This window comes from Mytilus galloprovincialis, chromosome 6 (assembly GCF_965363235.1).
Source record: "Mytilus galloprovincialis chromosome 6, xbMytGall1.hap1.1, whole genome shotgun sequence".
Taxonomy (NCBI): Eukaryota; Metazoa; Mollusca; class Bivalvia; order Mytilida; family Mytilidae; genus Mytilus; species Mytilus galloprovincialis.
The window spans coordinates 63,443,061-63,465,292 of NC_134843.1; the positions used below are offsets into that span (position 1 = coordinate 63,443,061).

Consider the following 22,232-nt stretch of genomic DNA (forward strand, 5'->3'; position numbering starts at 1 on the left):
CGTCCAGTCCGAGTGGGAATATAAAATCAAATGTCTCGTGTAAAGAGAGTACAACGCTAACTCCACTGTACGAAGCCCTGCAAAAACTTCAAGAGAGGTCCATAAATAGGCTGTTGAAAGGCAACATTTGTGTCCTTATAAAATATACATCATTTTATCCAGTGGCAGTCCAAACGTCCCTGACGTAATTGTGGAGGGCCTCCTTCCAGGACTTACATGTAGTATGTGTTGCTACTTTGTGCTTATCCTAAACATGCATGACATATTTGCAAGTGAACGTTAAGCAACCAACAATCAGCCATTACGTACGCGTGTCATAAACAAATAAAAAGGGTCCATAAATTGTTAAGTACCAACAGTAAAGAAAAAACACACCAAATGTCTAAGGTTAGGTTGGTGATTGATGATTTGCTCAACCCATAATTTACCAATGACGCAAAGGGTAACTGGGGAATATAAATATGGTCCCTGTGGTCTTCTGCGAAATAAATCAAAATTTGAATGAATTGCATTTGGGTGGGTATATACTTTAAGGTGCTTAATATAATAACCAGAATGACCTGACCAATCATTTAGATTTTTGCACCACAGTTGAATTACTGTAATGTTCGAGGAATTTAAGTATAATCTTTATACCTTAAAAATTAAACAAACACAAAAACATAATTGAAGAAAGCAAACCAGTTAATATTAAGAATCATTCTTCATCTTTATATCTTCACATTAAAGTAACTGTATTACTATTGAGGGCTATCAGTTACATGATCCTTGTATACACCTATTCTTTAGCCTTAATGTAACTCTATGGTAATCTATGATCCCCTAGGACCCGCCTCTTAGATTCAGGCCAAAAGGCTTAACCTATAATCCATTGATTGTTTTTGATTGCTTTCTGTATCAAAAATATGATGTGGTCTTCTCAAGAGACAACACGAAACAAAAATAAACAACTATAGGTCACCGTACGGCCAGTTTAACAATGAACAAAGCCCACACCGCTATAAAACACACCGAAATGAGAAATGTAGTACAATTCATACGACAAAACTAACGGCACAATTTATGCAAAAGATAGTGAACAAAAAAATATATATAACTACTGAGTTACACGCTCCTGGCTTCGGACAGGCACATACAGAATATGGCGGGATTAAACATGTTAGCGGGCACCCAACCCACCACCTAACCTACATTGACTGTTGTATGGTAAACACTTTAAAAAATGCTATCAAATTAGAAATCGGACGTGTGTATCTGTATGCTTAGTCATAGTTGCATCTGTCGAGTTATTGTATTTTCCTACCAATTCACACTTTCGTATACATGTAAAAATTTCCTCCAAGAGTTTTTCGACAATACAACGGACATTATGGGTTGCGGTCTGCATGTTATTGTGGTAAATTATTATTTTCAAACATGCATATTGGTTATAATCATATCAAAGCATAATTTAGTACATGCAAAATTCATTGACAAACGCAATATTGTGTCAACGAAGCGTACAGTATAAAAAGGTGTAATGACAACGAAGCGTACACAACATGAAAATAAAGACACTTTAAAACGTGTATTTTTTTGTTTCTAGACACAACATAAACAAACGATCTTTATAAGTTTGTTAATTTATAATATAAAGTTTTCAAAAATGTATGTTTTAAAAACTATGAGGTACGAGAAACATTAAGTTTCGAATGTTTAAAAGTACCAAGCACGTTTTATCATTGATATCGTCGTGCGTTTTTTGATGTTTGTATATAAAAATGTCACATTTTTGAAAAAGCTTTTAGTAACTAATGAGTATTATGGCAAAGAATATATTGGAGCAAAATATCCGAAGAATAGACATTGGATTGTCTTTTAAAGTATGAATTCCTTACTGTCTGAACTCAGTGTTACATGGTGTGTTCGATTCGAACGCGTCAACGTCCGGTTTCATCTGTATCGGGGTTATACAGGGTGACATTGTTGGGTTGATGTTTAGACGAGTTGTATATATATATATATTAGGAAATAACTTTATGCTACTTGTATCAAAAGCATTAAAGATTACAGCAGAGGTTACTCGAATGCAGTTGACACCAGGGGACGATACCATTATGATAAGAAAGAAAGTTACACATTAATTTATATCTTCAATTTCCATTTTTTGCAAAGACTAATACATGCTTGACTTTAAATCAAATTAAATGTTACCTGTAAAATTAAGAATCTGTATATTTGAGAAATAACACTGAACAATAGAATATCACTACGTCTTTTAAAAAATAAAACCAATTTGAAGTGTAAATATTTACAACTGAGTTTGTAACCGATAACAATAATAAAGCATGTTTGATCGAGTTGATTCTGTATAACACTATCATACATTACATAGTTCAAATGTTAAAAATAAACTGACAACGCTATTCCTAAAAACGAAAAAGACCAACAGAAAAATACTAGTATACAAAACACAACGGAGAAAAATAAAAAGTTATCAACACGAAACCCACAAAACACTGGGGTGATCTCAGGGGCTACGGAAGGGTAAGCAGACCCTGTTCCAATTGTAGCACCCGTCGTGTTTCCAAAGGAAGTTCAAACCCGGTGGTAAGTATAATTCGGTAGGTTACATTTGTGAAAAAGTGAACCGGATCGTAGTTACGACAGTTTGAACTATCCATCGTTATTTATGAAACATGTATTCAATTACGGTCAACCAACTTGTGAAGGCTTTCGTAAAATTACGAAGGGATGATTTCAACCTCCTAATTCGGAACTTATTATTCAGCGTTGTCATGCATCTTACATGTAACACTTGTATTCAAATAGAAAACGAGACAAGAAAGGCCTCCGCTAGTTCAATTCTGTATGTATATAACAACGACACACAAGTCAGTATTTAATTATGTCTTAATTCCTATACAATATGAGGTGTGTTAAGTATCCAGTAAGTCGAAGTTACATTTGTAACGTTATGAACCTCTGGGGAATAGCTTATTAATTTTTCATGTATTTTACTTTGACAAATGAATGTAAAATTGAAGTGTTTGAGACATAGAAAATAGCAGCATACCCATATTAACAGTTAACAAAACAAATCACAAATAACTCATAAATGTGGGTTCCTCATGCACTGGTCAACTGTATTGTTTTTGAAGCTCATGTCCTTTAGACTAGCACAAGGGAATTACACCCAATCAGTCCCTTAGACTAGCACAAGGGAAATACACCCAATCAGTCCCTTAGACTAGCAGAAAGGAAATACACTTAATCAGTCCCTCAGACTAGCACAAGGGAATTCGGGCCCCTCAAATACACACAATCAGTCACTTAGACTAGCACAAGGGAATTACACCCAATCAGTTCATTAGACTAGCACAAGGAAAATACACACAATCAGTCCCTAAGACTAGCACAAGGGAAATACATCCAATCAGTCTCTTAGACTAGCACAAGGGAAATACACCCAATCAGTCCCTTAGACTAGCATAAGGGAATTACACCCAATCAGTCACTTAGACTAGCACAAGGGAAATACACCCAATCAGTCCCTCAGACTAGCACAAGGGAAATACACACAATCAGTTCCTTAGACTAGCACAAGGGAAATACACCCAATCAGTCCTTTAGACTAGCACAAGGGAATTACACCCAATCTGTCCCTCAGACTAGCACAAGGGAAATACACACAATCAGTTCCTTTGACTAGCACAAGGGAAATACACCCAATCAGTTCATTAGACTAGGACAAGGGAAATACACACAATCAGTTCCTTTGACTAGCACAAGGGAAATACACCCAATCAGTCTCTTAGACTAGCAGAAGGGAAATACACACAATCAGTCCCTTAGACTAGCACAATGGATCGAAATACACCCAATCAGTCCCTTAGACTAGCACAAAGGAATTACACACAATCAGTCCCTTAGACTAGCACAAGGGAATGACACCCAATCAGTCCCTTAGACTACATGTACATTGTAGCACAAGGGAAATACACCCAAACAGTCCCTTAGACTAACACAAGGGAATTACAACCAATTAGTCCCTTAGACTAGCACAAGGGAAATAAATCCAATCAGTCCCTTCGACTAGCACAAGGGAATTACACCAAATCAGTCCCTTAGACTAGCACAAGGGAATTACACACAATCAGTCCTTTAGACTAGCACAAGGGAAATACATCCAATCAGTCCCTTAGACTAGGACAAGGGAAATACATCCAATCAGTCTCTTAGACTAGGACAAGGGAAATACACCCAATCAGTCCCTCAGACTAGCACAAGGGAAATACACACAATCAGTTCCTTAGACTAGCACAAGGGAAATACACCCAATCAGTCCTTTAGACTAGCACAAGGGAATTACACCCAATCTGTCCCTCAGACTAGCACAAGGGAAATACACACAATCAGTTCCTTTGACTAGCACAAGGGAAATACACCCAATCAGTTCATTAGACTAGGACAAGGGAAATACACACAATCAGTTCCTTTGACTAGCACAAGGGAAATACACCCAATCAGTCTCTTAGACTAGCAGAAGGGAAATACACACAATCAGTCCCTTAGACTAGCACAATGGATCGAAATACACCCAATCAGTCCCTTAGACTAGCACAAAGGAATTACACACAATCAGTCCCTTAGACTAGCACAAGGGAATGACACCCAATCAGTCCCTTAGACTACATGTACATTGTAGCACAAGGGAAATACACCCAAACAGTCCCTTAGACTAACACAAGGGAATTACAACCAATTAGTCCCTTAGACTAGCACAAGGGAAATAAATCCAATCAGTCCCTTCGACTAGCACAAGGGAATTACACCAAATCAGTCCCTTAGACTAGCACAAGGGAATTACACACAATCAGTCCTTTAGACTAGCACAAGGGAAATACATCCAATCAGTCCCTTAGACTAGGACAAGGGAAATACATCCAATCAGTCTCTTAGACTAGGACAAGGGAAATACATCCAATCAGTCCCTTAGACTAGGACAAGGGAAATACATCCAATCAGTCTCTTAGACTAGGACAAGGGAAATACATCCAATCAGTCCCTTAGACTAGGACAAGGGAAATACATCCAATCAGTCTCTTAGACTAGGACAAGGGAAATACATCCAATCAGTCTCTTAGACTAGCACAAGGGAAATAGACACAATCAGTTCCTTTGACAAGCATGTTAGGGATAGTAGGAGTTCGATTTACGCCGGACATTTTTCAATTCGTGAAATGACTATAAAAGTACAATCACAAAAATACTGAACTCCGAGGACAGTTCAAAACGGAAAGTCCCTAACCAAATGGCAAATTCAAAAGAACAAACACATTAAACGAATAGACAACAACTGTCATATTCCTGACTTGGTACAGGCATGTTCTTATGTAGAAAATGATTAATACATTTTGTACTAGCTGCGGAACCGTATCTCTTAGGTCCTTATGTTATTTTTTGACTATTTGCGGAGTCTTTTCTTGATTCTCGTGACGTCACGACGAAATTCAATATGACCGAATAAAATAGGCGGAGAATGTATACAAATGGAAATGGCTAGGTAATAGTGTTAAGGAAATCAATATTCAAACATAAATAGGTACGTCATATCCTAGAAAAATTTCTAACGAAACGAACTATAATATATATTGACAAGTTTTGCATGGATTATAAACAATATTTTTTTGAGAAATAAGTGCGACCTTAACCTGGGTCGCAATTCCCAACGTTTTGAAATAGGAAAATCCGTAGCTCTATGGTCCGCAAATAGTCAAAAAATAACATAAGTACCTAAGAGATACAATGTACGGTTCCGTAGCTAATTTTGTACATGCACAGTATGTTTGAAGGTTCTGAATTGATATTCATAAGCTTTCATTGATTCATTTTGACTTCTCCTGTTTGTCCCCTTTCGTTTTCTATTTGGTCAAGGCGTTTTATCGGTTAATTTTTTGTTGCCTTTCTTGTATTTTTGTTATCATTAGGCAAACACATATAGTTCACAGTCAAGTCAAAGTTTACGTGACATGACCTATTAAATTAAAACTAATTAGGAATTGCTATTTCTTTGAACAAAATAAAACAATCATACTATTTCGTATTCAAATACTACATTAAAGAAATTCCTAAGTTTTGGGTTCTTTCTCACGGAAATATCAAAATCACAGTTTCCAACTTAGCTGCATTAAGAGGGTTTTCTTGAGTAATCTTCGTCAAGAACTACGAGAGCGTGTCGTTCGTATCACTTAAATATATAAATTAAGTTACTGTGACCTCTAAACCCTAACACCACATGTTCTGTTTATGTTTTATAATTTTGTTTATAATCCCCCCTCCCGCATCAATAATTTCGCTAGGTACACTCTGTTAAGATGTTCGATTATCTTGTTTTTGATTTTTTTTCAAATATTCGGAATCCTCTAGTTTTATCCATGGTCTAAGAAACAAATGCGGGACCTCATAAAGCCTAGTGTTCGTTTGATACTGTCATTACAAGTCATATAGTTTTTGAAAGAAAAGAAGTGGCAATGTTATATATAAAAAAAAGATCTAGAGGGAGAATACATAATCACCCCGTCAACTTGTCATTTTCTTTTTCTTGAACATGTACATGTATCACTAAAACAATGATATGAGCTTTTAATTTTCTGCTTTTTTGTGGACCGTTCTTTGTATACTATCAATTTATAACAGTCATTTAAAATAATTGTTATTTTCAAACACAGTAGCGAACATCCTTTACTATTATGAGTGAAGTTACTTTCGAGCTTTGCTCGGCTATATATACGTTGCAGTTCTAACGTTCATAGTGAAACATAAGTTCAGCATATCAATCTAAATTGTCGACTTACTATATACATATTTGTTTTATTCAAAATGTATAGTTTATTAAAAGCATAACTACAGTTCAAATGCATTTATTTCATTGGCATTGATTTGTCTAATATTAAAAGTTATTACTATTTGTGTTAAATATCAAATGATCATAAATCATATTTTAATTACATGTTACACAACGACTGTAAACAAGCACAAACAACTAGGCAGAGTTTCATAGCAATTGTTTTTTGAGTCAATCATTGTTTGTATGGCGGAGGCGATGAACAGTTTCCAAGTGCCTGGTCCTGTTGTTGAGTTGTCATAGCTGTAGATGCCGGATACACAGGTGGTGTTTCTTCTGTAGGAGTTGCATGTCCCAACTGTGCATGAAAGGCCTGCATGTTTTGTAGATTTTGAGATTGTGGAGTCATGCCTGACTGTGCATGCGTCATTTGCGTTGGTAAAGCAAATCCTTGGAGTTGACCAGTATTCAGCTGTGTAAGTGGCATATTATGTATAATCCCATTTTGACCATTATCTACATAAACATATCTCAATTGCTGAAAATAGAAAATAACACTTGTTTTTTTAAACGTGAGACAATACTTTACAGCAATGATCATTCGTTGGTGCTTTATCGTGTTCATCTCGGCAGTTGAATGATTAGTTCACAATTGTTTTGGTACGCTTTTTATTTTGATGTAAATTATACCAGTCACATTCAAAAACATATATATTCGTATTGAATTGTGACCGATTTAAAGAAGCAAGACACAGACAAACATAGCCATCATATAGTACGAGCGTGTATCCTTTATTTACCAAACTGTTTGCAAGTTAATTAAAAAATATACATTGCATCAATCAATGCTTTATTAAAGTTGATTAACACGGAATTCTCTAGAACTTTTACTGATTCAATACTCAAACAACTTTGTAATAAGGAAACTCATATTCTCTAATTTATGTGCTATTTTCACATTTCCTGTGCCGTTTCAATCTCCGGCGCAGAGTTCATATCCGTTCCATACATGCTCCGCAATACTGCACTTAATATGACCTCTGCCATACATTGTCCGACCCCATGAGGACATTTCCGACAAGCATTCGGTATTCTCTACAAAGTCCCTTGCGTGATGCATAACCTAGCGAGGATTGTCGAAATTTTTGATACGGAAGGTTAGGAGTAATCAGGTAAAGTGGCGATGGCGGAAATTATGAGAATCATCTCCTCGCTTCATCTCCTTCAACTAGGATTGTCGCCAAAGTAAAGTTTTAAAAATACTTTGACGAAACGTGCATCTGACGCGCGACGCAAACACAAAATTTCAATCCTGGTAACTATGAGGAGTACATTTGAAGCGAAAAAAGAAGAAATTCTATGAATTTTGCCGTCAGGCTACCTACGGCAATCTTGAGTCTTTCAAGTTTTTTATCACTCGGTTAGCACTTTTGATCCTGGTCCTGGATGGTAGTTGTCCACTCAGCAGCTCTGTGTAATCCACAGGTGTTTGTTACAATTTGCCGGGTTCATATATACATATGAAACCCCCCAAAATCACACTTCATTTTACATGTTCAAGTGTGATAGACATAGAAGCATAGGGGGATTCAGGGGGTCATGCCCTCCCTTTTCTTGGGAAAAAAACGGATGATTATATAGGGAATCGCTGAAGCATGACTGGAGTGGGCTCTCCTTAGGTCAGTCAGAATTCAATCCCCCCCCCCCCCCCCCCGCTTTTATGAAAAGTTCTGGATCCGCTACTGAGAAGAGAAAATTATCCAGTGGGTACAAAGTACATGTAAGTGAAAGTCATATTGAGTGGAGTGTTACAAAGTATTGAACGGAACGGATATGTGATCTCTGCGCCGGAGATTGATGCCGTTTGAGAAAAATATTTCTCTAATTTTTGTGCTATTTTCACATTTCCTGACCGGTGTGAGAAAAATATTTCTCCTCACTAGTGAAAAATCTGTTCTCGGCAAATGATTAGTCGAAATTTGATTATGACGTCAAAATGTTTTGTTTTCTTCTCAATTTTCCTATTGTGACATCATGAAAAAAGGCGACCTTGCCTGATGACGTCGCATATAAAGAGCACAATTTTCTGAAAATCTTTGAAAAAGAACGATAAAAAGCAAATAGAGAAACAGATTCCGACACTATTACTCGTGTATTACGATATTTCTCCACTCTCGACAGTTAAATTTTATTATTTAAAGGGCTCGGCAAGCCTCGCGCTTTAAATAATAAAATTTAACTGTCTCGAGTGGAGAAATATCGTAATACACTTGTTGAAGTGTAAGAATCTATATTTCTCTTCACAATCGAAAAATCTGTTCTCGGCAAATGATTGGTCTAAATTTAATTGTGACATTAACTTTTCTTAGTTTTTTTTTTTTGAATTTTCCTATTGTGACGTCAAGAAAAAAGGCGACCATGCCTGATGACGTCACTCAAAAAGTACACAACTTTCTTCAAATCTTTAAAATGTAAGTATACAAATCATTAGAGAAACAGATTCCACCACTATAACTCGTATATATTACGATTTTTCTCCACTCTCAACAGTTTAAAAATTTTAATTATGTTTTAATAACAAAAATTATTAAAATTTAACTGTCTCGAGTGGAGAAATATCGTTATACACTTGTTACACTTGTGGAATCTATATTCATATCATGACTAGTTTCAGAGCTGAAACATAAAATACAAGGTCCTGTAGAAGCTAAAACCAAATTTGCCAGGTTTTTTTTACACAACATATTTATCGGACAAAACATAAAAATTTACGTCCTCAGCATTAATGGGGTGATAAGAAACAATGCAATAGAACGAAAAATGTGTCTATGTTTAAGATTAGCCTTCAGAGTTTCTACGCTTTATACAAAATGCTCATCGTTCAACTTTTTAATATTCAAATATCGTATATATTACAATATTTCTCCACTCTCAACAGTTTAAACATTTTAATTATGTTTTAATAACAAAAATTATTAAAATTGAACTGTCTCGAGTGGAGAAATATCGTAACACACTTGTTACAGTTGTGGAATCTATATTCATATCATGACTAGTTTCAGAGCTGAAACATAAATCACAAGTTCCCGTAGAAGCTAAAACCAAATTTGCCAGGTTTTTTTACACAACATATTTATCAGACAAAACTTAAAAATTCACGTCCTCAGCATTAATGGGATGATAAGAAACAATGCAATAGAACGAAAATGTGTCTTTGTTTAAGATTAGCCTTCAGAGTTTCTACGCTTTATACAAAATGCTCATCGTTCAACTTTTTAATATTCAAATAAGTTGCAAATATTAGGGACAATAGTATTTGTAATCAGATGATTTTTGGATTGTTAAGAAATAGATTATACGTTTGGAATGGTAAAGACAACAATAGGATAATAATCAGAGGCGTAGCCAGGGTTGAAATGATGTGTTTGCGAAACTGTCGGCGAGCGGAGCGAGGCTAAAAAGTTTGGGGACTTTTTATGCAGAAAATTATATTTTTCGAACGTTGTCCCCGTATGCATGTGTACTTCCCAAGAATTCGACACTGACTAGATTTTTGTTTCAGTTCAAAATACCAACCAGTATACATTATATTTCCAATAGAATTTCATTGTTTTCTCGAACTTGACTACCATCATTAAATTCAGAAATATTTGATGTAAAAGTTTCACACCAAATCTTATATTGGAGAGGGGGTCGGAGGGGTCCTGATCCCGAAATCCCGGGCTTAAAAACATGAAATCCCGAGGTACCGAATCTAAATAAAAATTAAATCCCGACATCCCGAAATTCGAAAAAAAAAAAATGAATCCCAGATCCCGAAAGGTTCAATCCCGAAATCCCGAGCTTAAAAACACCAGATCCCGACGTCCCGAAAAAGGACCTGCCCCCTTATTTGACATCTAAAAAAAAAAAACAATTACAGCGGCACTTCTGTATATGGAACTTCGGAATATAGGAACCGAAGTTATCCCCTCCTTTCCTGCAATTTGAGCCTCCCAATGGGGTTTTTGATTACTTTTGGATATGGAAATACCGGGCGTCCGTTCGTCCGGTCTTGTTAGCGCTGTCATGTGTACAATTCTTGCCAGATTTTTGTGAAACTTATATCATTATGCAGCAATGTCTTTCACACATGAGAGTATAAATCCTGATCAAATATTTTAAACCAATTATGCCCCTTGGAAATATAAATTATAATGCAAATCCCATTGAATTTGTTCGGAAGCTTTTATTTCTCTCAAGATATAAATAATAAAAAAAAAGTGCTTTTGTTTAGTTTTTGACCTTGTATCTTGGATAGATAAAATATGTCCAATGCGGGGGACATTGGAACTCTGATCTTTTATTGAAAACAACAGTAATATTTGTACCTAGATGGAAAAGGGCATTCATGAGCCCAGGAATAAAAGCACTGCATTACAAAATAAAGTAGAGTTTTTACATGTTGTCTTTCGTGCCACAGGAAACGATATCAGGATATATGATGTTTCAGATTTTTTTAAAACTGGTAACCCAGGATTTATCCATCTTGTTTTAAAACATAAAGGAAAAAACCACACATACTGCTTCGGAAATGATTGGACGCTATTCTCATATCCTCACCCTTGTTACATTCGGATACCACCATGTGTATATATGCTGCCAACTCTTGCATCATATATATTTATTAAAAAAAAATGGTTTGTTGTCAAAATGATATGGATGCTTGAGCATCTGATCATACATGCAAGCTACGCCACTGGGTTTAGATACGGTGGTGACCGCGGATTTGAATTCATCCAGGTATCTATCTTTGGATAAAACCTTCTTACTAGGCATATGAATTTAATTAAGGTAACACGATACCGAATGACGTTACGCCATGAGTTATCGTTCCTGACGTTATCGAATAACGTTCACACATATAAGCCAATACAGCGAGTTTTGTGTGACATTTTTAACGGTAACTTTCCCTAGATGCAGAGTGCCGAGAGTTTTGATGCAATACGTAGTGGTTATTTGACATAGATTGTTTTATCGTTTTCCGGCAATCATTCTGCTCATTGTTAACCTTTAAAAAGTATTACTTTACTTTTTAAATATTCTGTTTCTTTGATATTTAAGCATCTGCACGCTTTATCTATATATGTTCTTATGCATAACAGACACAGTTTTATCACTTTATTTTTATTCTTGGTATAGATATAGGAAGGTGTGGTGTGAGTGCCAATGAGACAACTCTCCATCCAAATAACAATTTACAAAAGTAAACCTTGGTTTATTTTTGCAATAAGTACTTATTCATGATTCACGCCGTATCCCCCTGAAATTTTGTTTTGAAAGTAGAAATCTAATTTATAGAAGCTTGAATGATGTGTGAAAAAAAACCGGGGAATTTTATAACTATTAATCCGTTTTAAAATGATCATCAAAAACACCGCTCGGACCAAATTGAAATTTATTTGGATGAGAATACGGATATAATTAGGGGGAAAAGCACAATGCAAGCAGACGTTGAAAATCATACAGAAAATAGTTTGTTTGTATGGAATGTAAAAAAGTGGTTATTTGGTCTGTATAGAGTAAATTCGATATAGTTTGGAAATACTTTAAAGTACAGTGCCAGTTTTGTAATCGTATAAACCAGGTCTACTCAGGACGGACAGCAACATCGGAATGAAGCATTAGATAGTTAATGGAGGCTGAGAAATACATGGGCACTTGATTCGGCAGAAATAAAATAACAAAATTCAGGTTCTGTTACAGTCTGAATAAAGCCAGGCCCGAGTATCCACTTGCGTCTACAAACGCAAGTTGATAGTTGGGGCTGGCTGTAGTCAGACCGGTTTCGTGTTCCCTGATTCCGTTATAATTTTTTTCTTGAAATTTACATGAAAACGACTTTTTATTATTCAAACGGCAAGAGACTGTAAAAGAGCTAGATCTTGAAATCATTCAGACACCCGTCACTTGGAACTTTAGTTGTTAAAATTTAAATCTTTGCCTCTAATTTTTTCAAAAAATTCGACAAAGTTTAAACGCAGACCGCCATTACAGTTGCTAGTTGTGAATCTTGTTAGGTAGCGATCTATGTCTAATTTCGATGAAATTAAAGCAATAGTATTTGTGATCCACTTTTAATTCAGCGATCTCCTTATACTTCTACACAATAACAGTGTTATTATTCTAATGGACTGACAATGAGATATTCTTCCTACTGTTAGAAAAAGGTACTGTAGTACAATTTTAAAATGTATTGTGAGATAGTAGATGTATTTGCCTGTCTTTTTGTAAATACAAGTGACCAAAGAGTGCGTCTTCAATGAAAACAATCATCTTACATCTGTTTGCCATTTCAAAAATAAACACAATTACGAGTACCACGTGTGCATGGAGAAGGAACTGTTCCCATTTTGCGGATCATACTCGAATCCCTTAATTTAAGGTTAATATATTCTTGTTTGTAGTACAAAGTAAGCTATTTCTGTGTTGTGTTTTTGATGTTGTTTATCTATAATTATATGGCTTATATGTTTAGTCATCTTGTTTTCTGTTTTCTGTTTTAAATCGACTAATGAAATTAAGATTAAATTTACTCTGTTTGAATCCCCCAATCTCTTACCTCTTCAGGTGTTGATCACATTCGATTTGAGAACATGAAAAACAATATGAGTTTAATTTACAATGTTTTACTTTTTACACGATGAACTAATGCCATCATGCTTGAACGGGTAATTCAAGTTGTACAACCCAAACATTCTCTAAAGAAAAAAGTTGAAGTTCATAAGTGACCTTTTCAGTGTAACTAGAACACACCCGCGAAATCGCGGGCATTTCGAGTTAGGTTGAAAGTATGTAAACTGTTGTAAGGAGAATTTCTGTAAAAGATGTTATGTCTGGAGAATTTCGGAAAAAGTATCAAAATACTTGGAGACAGGTTAATTTTATTTAGCCCTCTCCCTTTTTTCCAAAGTCCGTTATTTTTTGTTTTCTGTTAAATTCCACTATTTTCGAGTTTCTGTAAACTATGAACATACATTGTACGTATACTATAAATAAAGTATAATTGCTATGAACTACCAATTTCAAGTTTCTTCTCCGAGGCGATCACTGATATATTATATTTATAGAGAGTCTCTATCAAGGAGAAAAATATTGTCCTGGCCCCGAGTACTCGGCCCACGTCGATTCGTCCGATTCGGGTTGACTCCGAGTTAAAATATTAGTGCATACACGCAAACTTTCCGAATCGAAGTCAAAACTCTTTCATCGAGTTGACTATCATAAGGGAAGTGGGAAAAAATAGTATCTACTGAGTATTAAAATACACTATATTTCAGAAAGGAAACTCCTGATCCTGTATGGTTTCAAAAGAGAAAACAATATCGTTTTGAGAAGAAAAAAAATCTGTTTTATTTGTAAACATCACCGACAGTTGATACACACATGAACACTTTCTTTATTAAAAAAAAACAGGCAAAAATTAAATTCCCCTTGTCAGTGCCTTTCTTTGGCTGTATTTTGTCAAAAACAAGTTATTTGTATCAAAGTGTTGTCTTTCCATTAATTGAAAATTATGTGCAAGTTTAAAACCGGAAGTCTTGTATGACTTATAAGTTGGTCTGATGTCGGGAGCATTATCCGGACACCTTTGTTTTCGTTTTTCTCCAAAAATAACCCAAACTAAATAGTCATAAGAATAGATGAAAAATGCGACTATGCATGGTACCTATAGAACACAGAGACACAATGATTAAATTATTGTGGAAGGAAGAGAGCGACACATCAAATGAGGTCTTTTCGTTTAAAAGTATAGATGATGTCAATACATGCTTGAGCGGATAAATGAAGTTGATATGTATAACTCAAACATTCTATAAAGAAAAACGTTGAAGTTCATAAGTGACCGTTTAAGTGTAATGATTATAACATGTATAATACTATGCAAGGGATATACAATATATAAAATTATTATATAATTTTACTCACATTAGATGAACCCCATGACGAACAACAACAACAATAAGCGGAGGCAATAATAGCAACAACCATCTCTATAACAGCAAACACCGCCAGGAAAGATGGCAAAGTGGCAAGTCCATTACTCTCATTTTCAGCATGCTGTAAAGATTAGGACTTCATTTATCATGGAAAGTGCCGTACGATTTCCTGCTTTTTAACACATGCATTATATATGGTAAACAGTCATATTAAAACAGTCCTAACCCTAACGTTTGCCATAAATTAGAGCGTACAATTAATGATTGGTATTGAAGTATAATTGTTCAATGTGTCTTAGAAAAATGAAACATATTCTCTATAACTTCAGACTGCTACACGTTGATCTTGCACGTTCAATATCAGACTTATTGTGTCATTTTAGTAAATAGCTATACCTTTAAAGTATATCCATATCTCATTTACACCTAACAATCCAGAAAATATAGTATGTAACATTTGCCACTGGCTGTTTAATTATAATCAACTTATTAATTCACATTTTTTTCAGCAACAGATAATCCTATGTTAATATTGTAGCCTTAAAAATATCTTAAAGAAAATTTGTTTATTGAAAAAAACTAATATTTTATAGGATTAGGAATAAAGCATTGCAACTCCGGCTGGAATCCAGGACTCAAATTTATAATAGAAAGCTTATTAAATAATTAAATATTGACTATTGTCTTACACAACTTACAAAGTAAAGTTTTACGTAAAAGAAATATTTTTCCAATATATGCTGCCTAGGCTATTTTTTTTTACCACTATCATTATTCACTAATTATTTCAAAAATATATATGTACATTTGTACTTGCCTTGATTGTAATAGGGACTTAGTTTACTATGATTATTTATAAATGTAGTTTTTGCCAAGTAACACATTACAAAAAATATAATCCTATGAAAGTTTAAACTATTATAATAAATACATATTATATAGTACCATTACAGAAAAATGACTTGAGTGTGTATGTACAGGTAATATTTCTGGCTAGCTTACCAAGAGTAGACTTGTCAGACTGATAATTAATCTATTTGCCTGTAATACTAGACTTCTGCGAGAGGACGATAGCATACCTAAACTAAAAATGATTTCACGTTCAGCTAGCAAGAAGCTAACCAAAGATTTTAACTGTACCTAAACACCAAAGTCATTTTGCTGTAACCATCAAATAATCCTTGTTTAACCAAACCGTTCGTTTCGGTTTTTTTTTTGCATTTTGCATTTTCAATGCGTGCATATACATGTATATACTTTGGAATTACTCGAATATGTAAGGTTTTCAAGGTAGAGATAAATATTGACTATTGTCTTACACAACTTACAATTAGTGCTCCTATTACTCCAAGACTGAAGATCGTTGGCATAAATACAGATGCTCCTATGATACAGCACACCATGAACGTAATTTTCTACAACATTTTATGAATTATTGCAATAAGTCTATATTGACACAGCAGCGGTCAATGTGAACTGATGCAAATAAAATTCAGACGTAATCATTCACATGACCACCGTGAATTAACAGGCAAGTCTAGTACTTACCGACTTCAGTTTTACAAACAGTCCTTTATTTTTGAAATCGGTACCTGAATAATCTTGAAGCATAGTTACTCAGAAAATCCAAAAAAAAAATCAAACTGAAAACTACGGTGGCAGAATGCGGCCATGAAAGAAAAAAAAAATATGTTGTTCCCTCAAGATGCTATGTCGTTCCCACAAGATAGTTATCTCGTTCCCTCAAGATACTATGTCGTTCCCTCAAGATAGTTATCTCGTTCCCTCAAGATACTATGTCGTTCCCTCAAGATAGTTATCTCGTTCCCTCAAGATAGTTATCTCGTTCCCTCAAGATACTATGTCGTTCCCTCAAGATGTTATGTTGTTCCCTCAAGATAGTTATCTCGTTCCCTCAAGATGCTATGTCGTTCCCTCAAGATACTATGTCGTTCCCTCAAGATGTTATGTTGTTCCCTCAAGATAGTTATCTCGTTCCCTCAAGATGCTATGTCGTTCCCTCAAGATACTATGTTGTTCCCTCAAGATAGTTATGTTGTTCCCTCAAGATGCTATGTCGTTCCCTCAAGATACTATGTTGTTCCCTCAAGATAGTTATCTCGTTCCCTCCAGATTTTAAAATTGTATTGATATATGATTCATTCCTCCCTTCGAAGCGGAACTGTAGACGGGGCCAGATCCCAAAAGTAGAATATTTGCATAATAATAATGATATAATAGTTCTGTATTTAAAGAGAATAACTGAGAGGGGATAGGAGGGGTCCTGATCCAGAAATCCCGGGCTTAAAAACACGAAATCTCGAAATCCCGAATTTAAATAAAGTAAATCCCGACGTCCCGTAATCCGAAAATGTTAGATGTGTAGTTTCGCATTTTGGCCCCTGATGATTTTTCAAATATAAGAGCTAGTGTGTAATAAAATTCATTTTTGGATAGCTGAGTATTAAAATAGCCTTCGTATTGGGTTTATATGAATATCAAGATCATATAATGTATGTAATATAGGCTGTTTTCTGTATGACAGTACGTATTTGTATGTCCATACCATACATTGGTCCGGTAATTTTTGTAATGTTTTTTTCCAACTTTTTGTCGCACGAACTTTGTGGTTAGATTTTACGAAAAAATTAGGCGAAGACACCCATTTTTTATTTGATCATTAGGAAGATTTATGAAAACAGTGTCTAAAAAGGTATCACTCATGCAAAAGCATTGAAATTCTAGTTTGATCCAAATTTTGGGGGGATATGTGACATGCATGTTTACCCCCTTTTTGCAATATTTTATGGTAAATAAATGCAGAATGTTGCCATGGATACACAGGAAAGGAATTATTTTTTCACCCTTTTAACATTTGAAAATTAAATCTAAGGAAGATACTGATTACATACATATGCACATGTACAACACAAACAGTAAGGTTAATGTATTAGAAATACAGGAATAGGAGATGATAAAACATTTTTGGCTCATTTTTAATTTTATTTTCTAAGAGGGTGGTAAAGGGTTATTTTCGTGCAACGTTTTCGGCCTTTTCATTTTACGTGTTTTCGTGATTTGGTGTTTTATTTCTCGTTTTCTCGTGTTTGATTCGATGTGCGTGCTTCGTATTTCCCCTTATTTATTTTCCGTGTTTCGTGTCGGTGCTCTTAATTTCTCGTTCTTGCATTGTTCCGCATTTGATTAAAAAGTGAATTGGAAGTAACTCCACGTCTTTACTCCACCGTTTCGAAGTTGGAAATAAAGAATAAATCAATATAATTGTATTGCTATGTTGAGGGAACGAGATAACTATCTTGAGGGAACGACATAGTGTCTTGAGGAAACGAGATAACTATCTTGAGGGAACGACATAGTATCTTGAGGGAACGAGATAACATCTTGAGGGAACGACATAGTATCTTGTGGGAACGACATGTCATCTTGAGGGAACGACATAGTATCTTGAGGGAACAACATAACATCTTGAGGGAACGACATAGTATCTTGAGGGAACGAGATAATTATCTTGAGAGAACGAGATAACTATCTTGAGGGAACGACATAGTATCTTGAGGGAACGAGATAACTATCTTGTGGGAACGACATATCATCTTGAGGGAACGACATAGTATCTTGAGGGAACAACATAACATCTTGAGGGAACGACATAGTATCTTGAGGGAACGAGATAACTATCTTGAGGGAACGACATAGTATCTTGAGGGAACGAGGTAACTATCTCGAGGGAACGAGATAACTATCTTGAGGGAACGACATAGTATCTTGAGGGAACGAGATAACTATCTTGTGGGAACGACATAGCATCTTGAGGGAACGACATAGTATCTTGAGGGAACAACATAATTTTTTTTTCTTTCATGGCCGCATTCTGCCACCGTAGAAAACTGTTCACCAAGTCACAGGACGGCAAGTATATTTAAGGTCAAGGATCCAAACGGTATTTTATATATTTTCTGAAATTACTGATAATTCAAGAAATGGAAATAAACTACATTTGTGTACATGTAAGAACCTACAGAAAATTTAAAGTAAAGTATGAACTAGAAAAGTACCTTTTATTGAATTTAGATAAAAATAGTTACAAAAAATTATGCCAAAATAAGAATAAGTAATAGTATGCTGGCTGTTGAACGCGGAAGATACAACAAAACAGCTTTGGAAGATAAATTACGCTTTATGACATGTATATATAGTCAAAGTACGACTTACTAAACATCGCCAACTACTTCGTCTTTTCTTGTTCATGCAGAAGGGAAATAATCCAGTGAGCAGGCACTAAACAAATTTAAATACAAACATAATGTATTATGATACTAGTACGATTTCTTGTTATACAAAATATATTATATTATATATGGTATTATAAGACAATCCAGTGGTCAACATAAGTAATCGACAGTTGAAAGGTATCTGTATTATAGTGTCGTAAGGAAGTTCGCTACTCAGTTTCAAAATAAATAGCTATCCATAACACTAGTATATATTGATAGGGGATTAATTGAGGAATAAAAAAAACCAAAATAATTAAGGGGTCAATGTGCTTGTTTTCGAAATATTACCCATTGGAATTGTGGCAGGAAAATGGTCTCTCTTGATTTGTCATAGCTTTATTATTGACAAGTTAAAGTTCTCAAAAACTATTAAAATATAAATAAGATTTTAAACGACTTTTACAAATGGCAATCGATATTTTATCGTGTGTTTTCTATGTTGTGATGTTATGCTATTGTTTCAGAAAAAGGGAGAAGGTTTGGTACCATTAAAACGTTTAATCCAGCTGCAAATGTTTGCACCTGTCCTAAGTCAGGAATCTGAATCACAGTAGTTGTCGTTTGCTTATGTAATTTATATGTGTTTCTCGTTTCTTGTTTTTTATATAGATTAGACCGTTGGTTTTCCATTTTAAATGGTTTTACACTAGTAATTTTGGAGCCCTTTATAGCTTGTTGTTCGGTGTGAGTCAAGGCTCCGTGTTGAAGGCCGTATATTGACCTATAATGGTTAACTTTTATAAATTGTTATTTGGATGGAGAGTTGTCTCATTGGCACTCACACCACATCTTCCTATATCTATATAATTATGCATTTTAAAGATTTATAAAAGGTGGTCCATGGGCAAAAAACTTTAAGGCATTCAAATGGATAAAACTAGAGGATTCCGAAAATCTGACAAAAAATCCAAAACATGACAAGCAAACATCCTTAAGTGGTCTAGTTGTGCTCATTTCGAGAGGAGATCTTTGTAAGCTCGATCTCAGGCATGTTAAAACCAACTCCTATAAACTTGGTTTTTGCGCTTTATCTCTATGCACGCATTATTCAAGATTAATATTTAATGTTGTCCGGCCTCACAGTCAGAAAAATATGTACGTATGGGCAACACATGGGTAATGGTAATCAGTAATCTTAATCAGCTTTAATAGATTACAATTTGCAATGTAATTCCATGTTATCAAAGTCTTCATGAAATTTCTGATTACACGTAAACGTTATGTAATCGATAACAGTGTGAAAATCTGGTGAAATCATGATTACATTTAGTTTACTTCAAGATTTCATTCATATGATTACTTGCTGATTACAAAATTTGCATATGAAAAAGTTTTTGGCAGGCAATAAAAAAAACATAGGATGTGAAACATGAATGAAAAAAAAATCCAACTAGTAAACGCTATGATGGATCAGTGTTGAAGCATGTAGAGTTAAAATGTGTGATTTATTTATTTCTACCTTTCCAAATGTTTCATTGTCTTAAAAGAATATGATTTGAAAGCATATTGTGTTCTTTGATTGAACATATCTAATATTAACTCCAATTTAAGTTAACAGAATATTTTGGTATAACAGCATTGAACTTAAAAAGCTTAATACATTTAGTTCCAATTAGACTTTAATGGTCAACATAAATATAATCAACTTAGCAACGTAATTTAATTAATTGCATTTTAAAGTAATCGACACCATGTAAAAAAGCTGCGAACGCAAGATATATAAGTGTAAAATGTTTTTACTATTTCTAGACCGAAAAATAGTATAAATGCATGCATTAATTCGAAAGGTAAGGATTGCAATATCTAGATCTAAAACATGTACATAGATGTTAAACACATAATCATTGCATGCAGAACCAGAAACTAACTTACCCATCCTGAAAAAATCAAGCATGTTATATTGAATCCGAATAACGTTGAAGATTGCAAATAGTGACAGCCAGTAGTATATCCATTACCATGATAAGAGCCGTACTGTGGATCGTACGAGTACGAGTAGCTATGTGGACAGTTTTTGTTCATTCTTACACCATCAAAAATCACGCCTACTAAACTCAAGATAGCGCATACAATTCCAAGTCCTATCTGTGTACCACCAAGTATTCGAAGTGTCTTAACACGGAAACCTCGTGTTTCTGCATCAATCGTTTCGACGGATGGAAGATTCATATTACAACTGTTGGTGCTAGTAGGATTAATATTGCAAGTGTTGGTGCTAGTAGGATTCATATTACACGGGTTGGCCTTAGTGTTGAATGAATCAGTAGAAGAAAGGATAACCAATCAACTGGAGGTATGCTGAAAAGAAGCATTGAAAGAAAAATAATACAGTCCATACGAAATGATTCGGTTAAAGCATTTGGTGCGAATAATTATGATTTGTTGAAGACTCATTGATCATGCACTGTGAACTAATCTTTATATAATAAGCAGGTATTGTACATTGGTTCTCAAATCGCTGTACCAATTCAAAACAGCAACAATTTTCATATGTTCATGGTATTTTATTTCAAATAGATAAGTGATAATACATACTGATTTGTAACGAGATTTTCTTGATTTAAATTTTTTTTCATAAATTATTTCTTTGAAGTATGACTGTCGTATAATATGTCAAAAACAATAGCACCAATGAATATTTCACTGATGTTCAAACGTATACATTAATGATACATTTCAAATTGCAGTCAAACCGAAACAGAAAATTAAATTTATATTTAATTGAAATATTCTTACCAATAATAAAAGTGTAGAAACACGCTATACCTTGTATTTTATCTAAATGTTGAAGTACAGTTTACAATATGTTATCTCTTAATCAATAAATCTTACATTTCAAACCCCGTTACCAAGATTAAGTAAACAAAATTTCCATTACAGGTACAATTCAAACATGACGACTGGATCTTATCATAGAGCTCTGTTTATTTTTAGATATTTACGTCATAAATGTACCGTTTAACTGTTTCGAAAAGGATACAGGTGTAACATACCTTCAATTTCTCAGTGTATGATACATGAAACAAACAAGAAGGCAGTGGTGTATTGAATAAACAAATACGTTTGTATCTAATATTAACTAACAAGATATCACTTTCTTATATTTATGATATATATATAGTGATACTGCAC

At 34.6% G+C, this 22,232-nt stretch overlaps 1 protein-coding gene across 3 annotated transcripts; it reads right to left on the bottom strand.

Annotated features, from left to right (window-relative positions):
- Positions 1–6,888: 6,888 nt before the first annotated feature.
- LOC143080080 (uncharacterized) lies at positions 6,889–22,011 on the bottom strand. Of its 3 annotated transcripts, none has more exons than XM_076255755.1 (6): positions 21,933–22,011; positions 20,973–21,398; positions 19,039–19,104; positions 16,134–16,220; positions 14,795–14,926; positions 6,889–7,364 (listed from the first exon to the last, which is right to left on the bottom strand). In XM_076255755.1, the coding sequence occupies exons 2-6, from the start codon at positions 21,327–21,329 to the stop codon at positions 7,062–7,064; spliced, it is 945 nt and encodes a 314-aa protein (XP_076111870.1). In that variant the 5' UTR covers positions 21,330–21,398; positions 21,933–22,011; the 3' UTR covers positions 6,889–7,061. The 3 variants fall into 3 exon arrangements, with proteins under 3 accessions (XP_076111870.1, XP_076111869.1, XP_076111868.1); XM_076255754.1 differs by having other exon boundaries at positions 21,867–21,964; XM_076255753.1 differs by having other exon boundaries at positions 21,837–21,941.
- Positions 22,012–22,232: the final 221 nt, after the last annotated feature.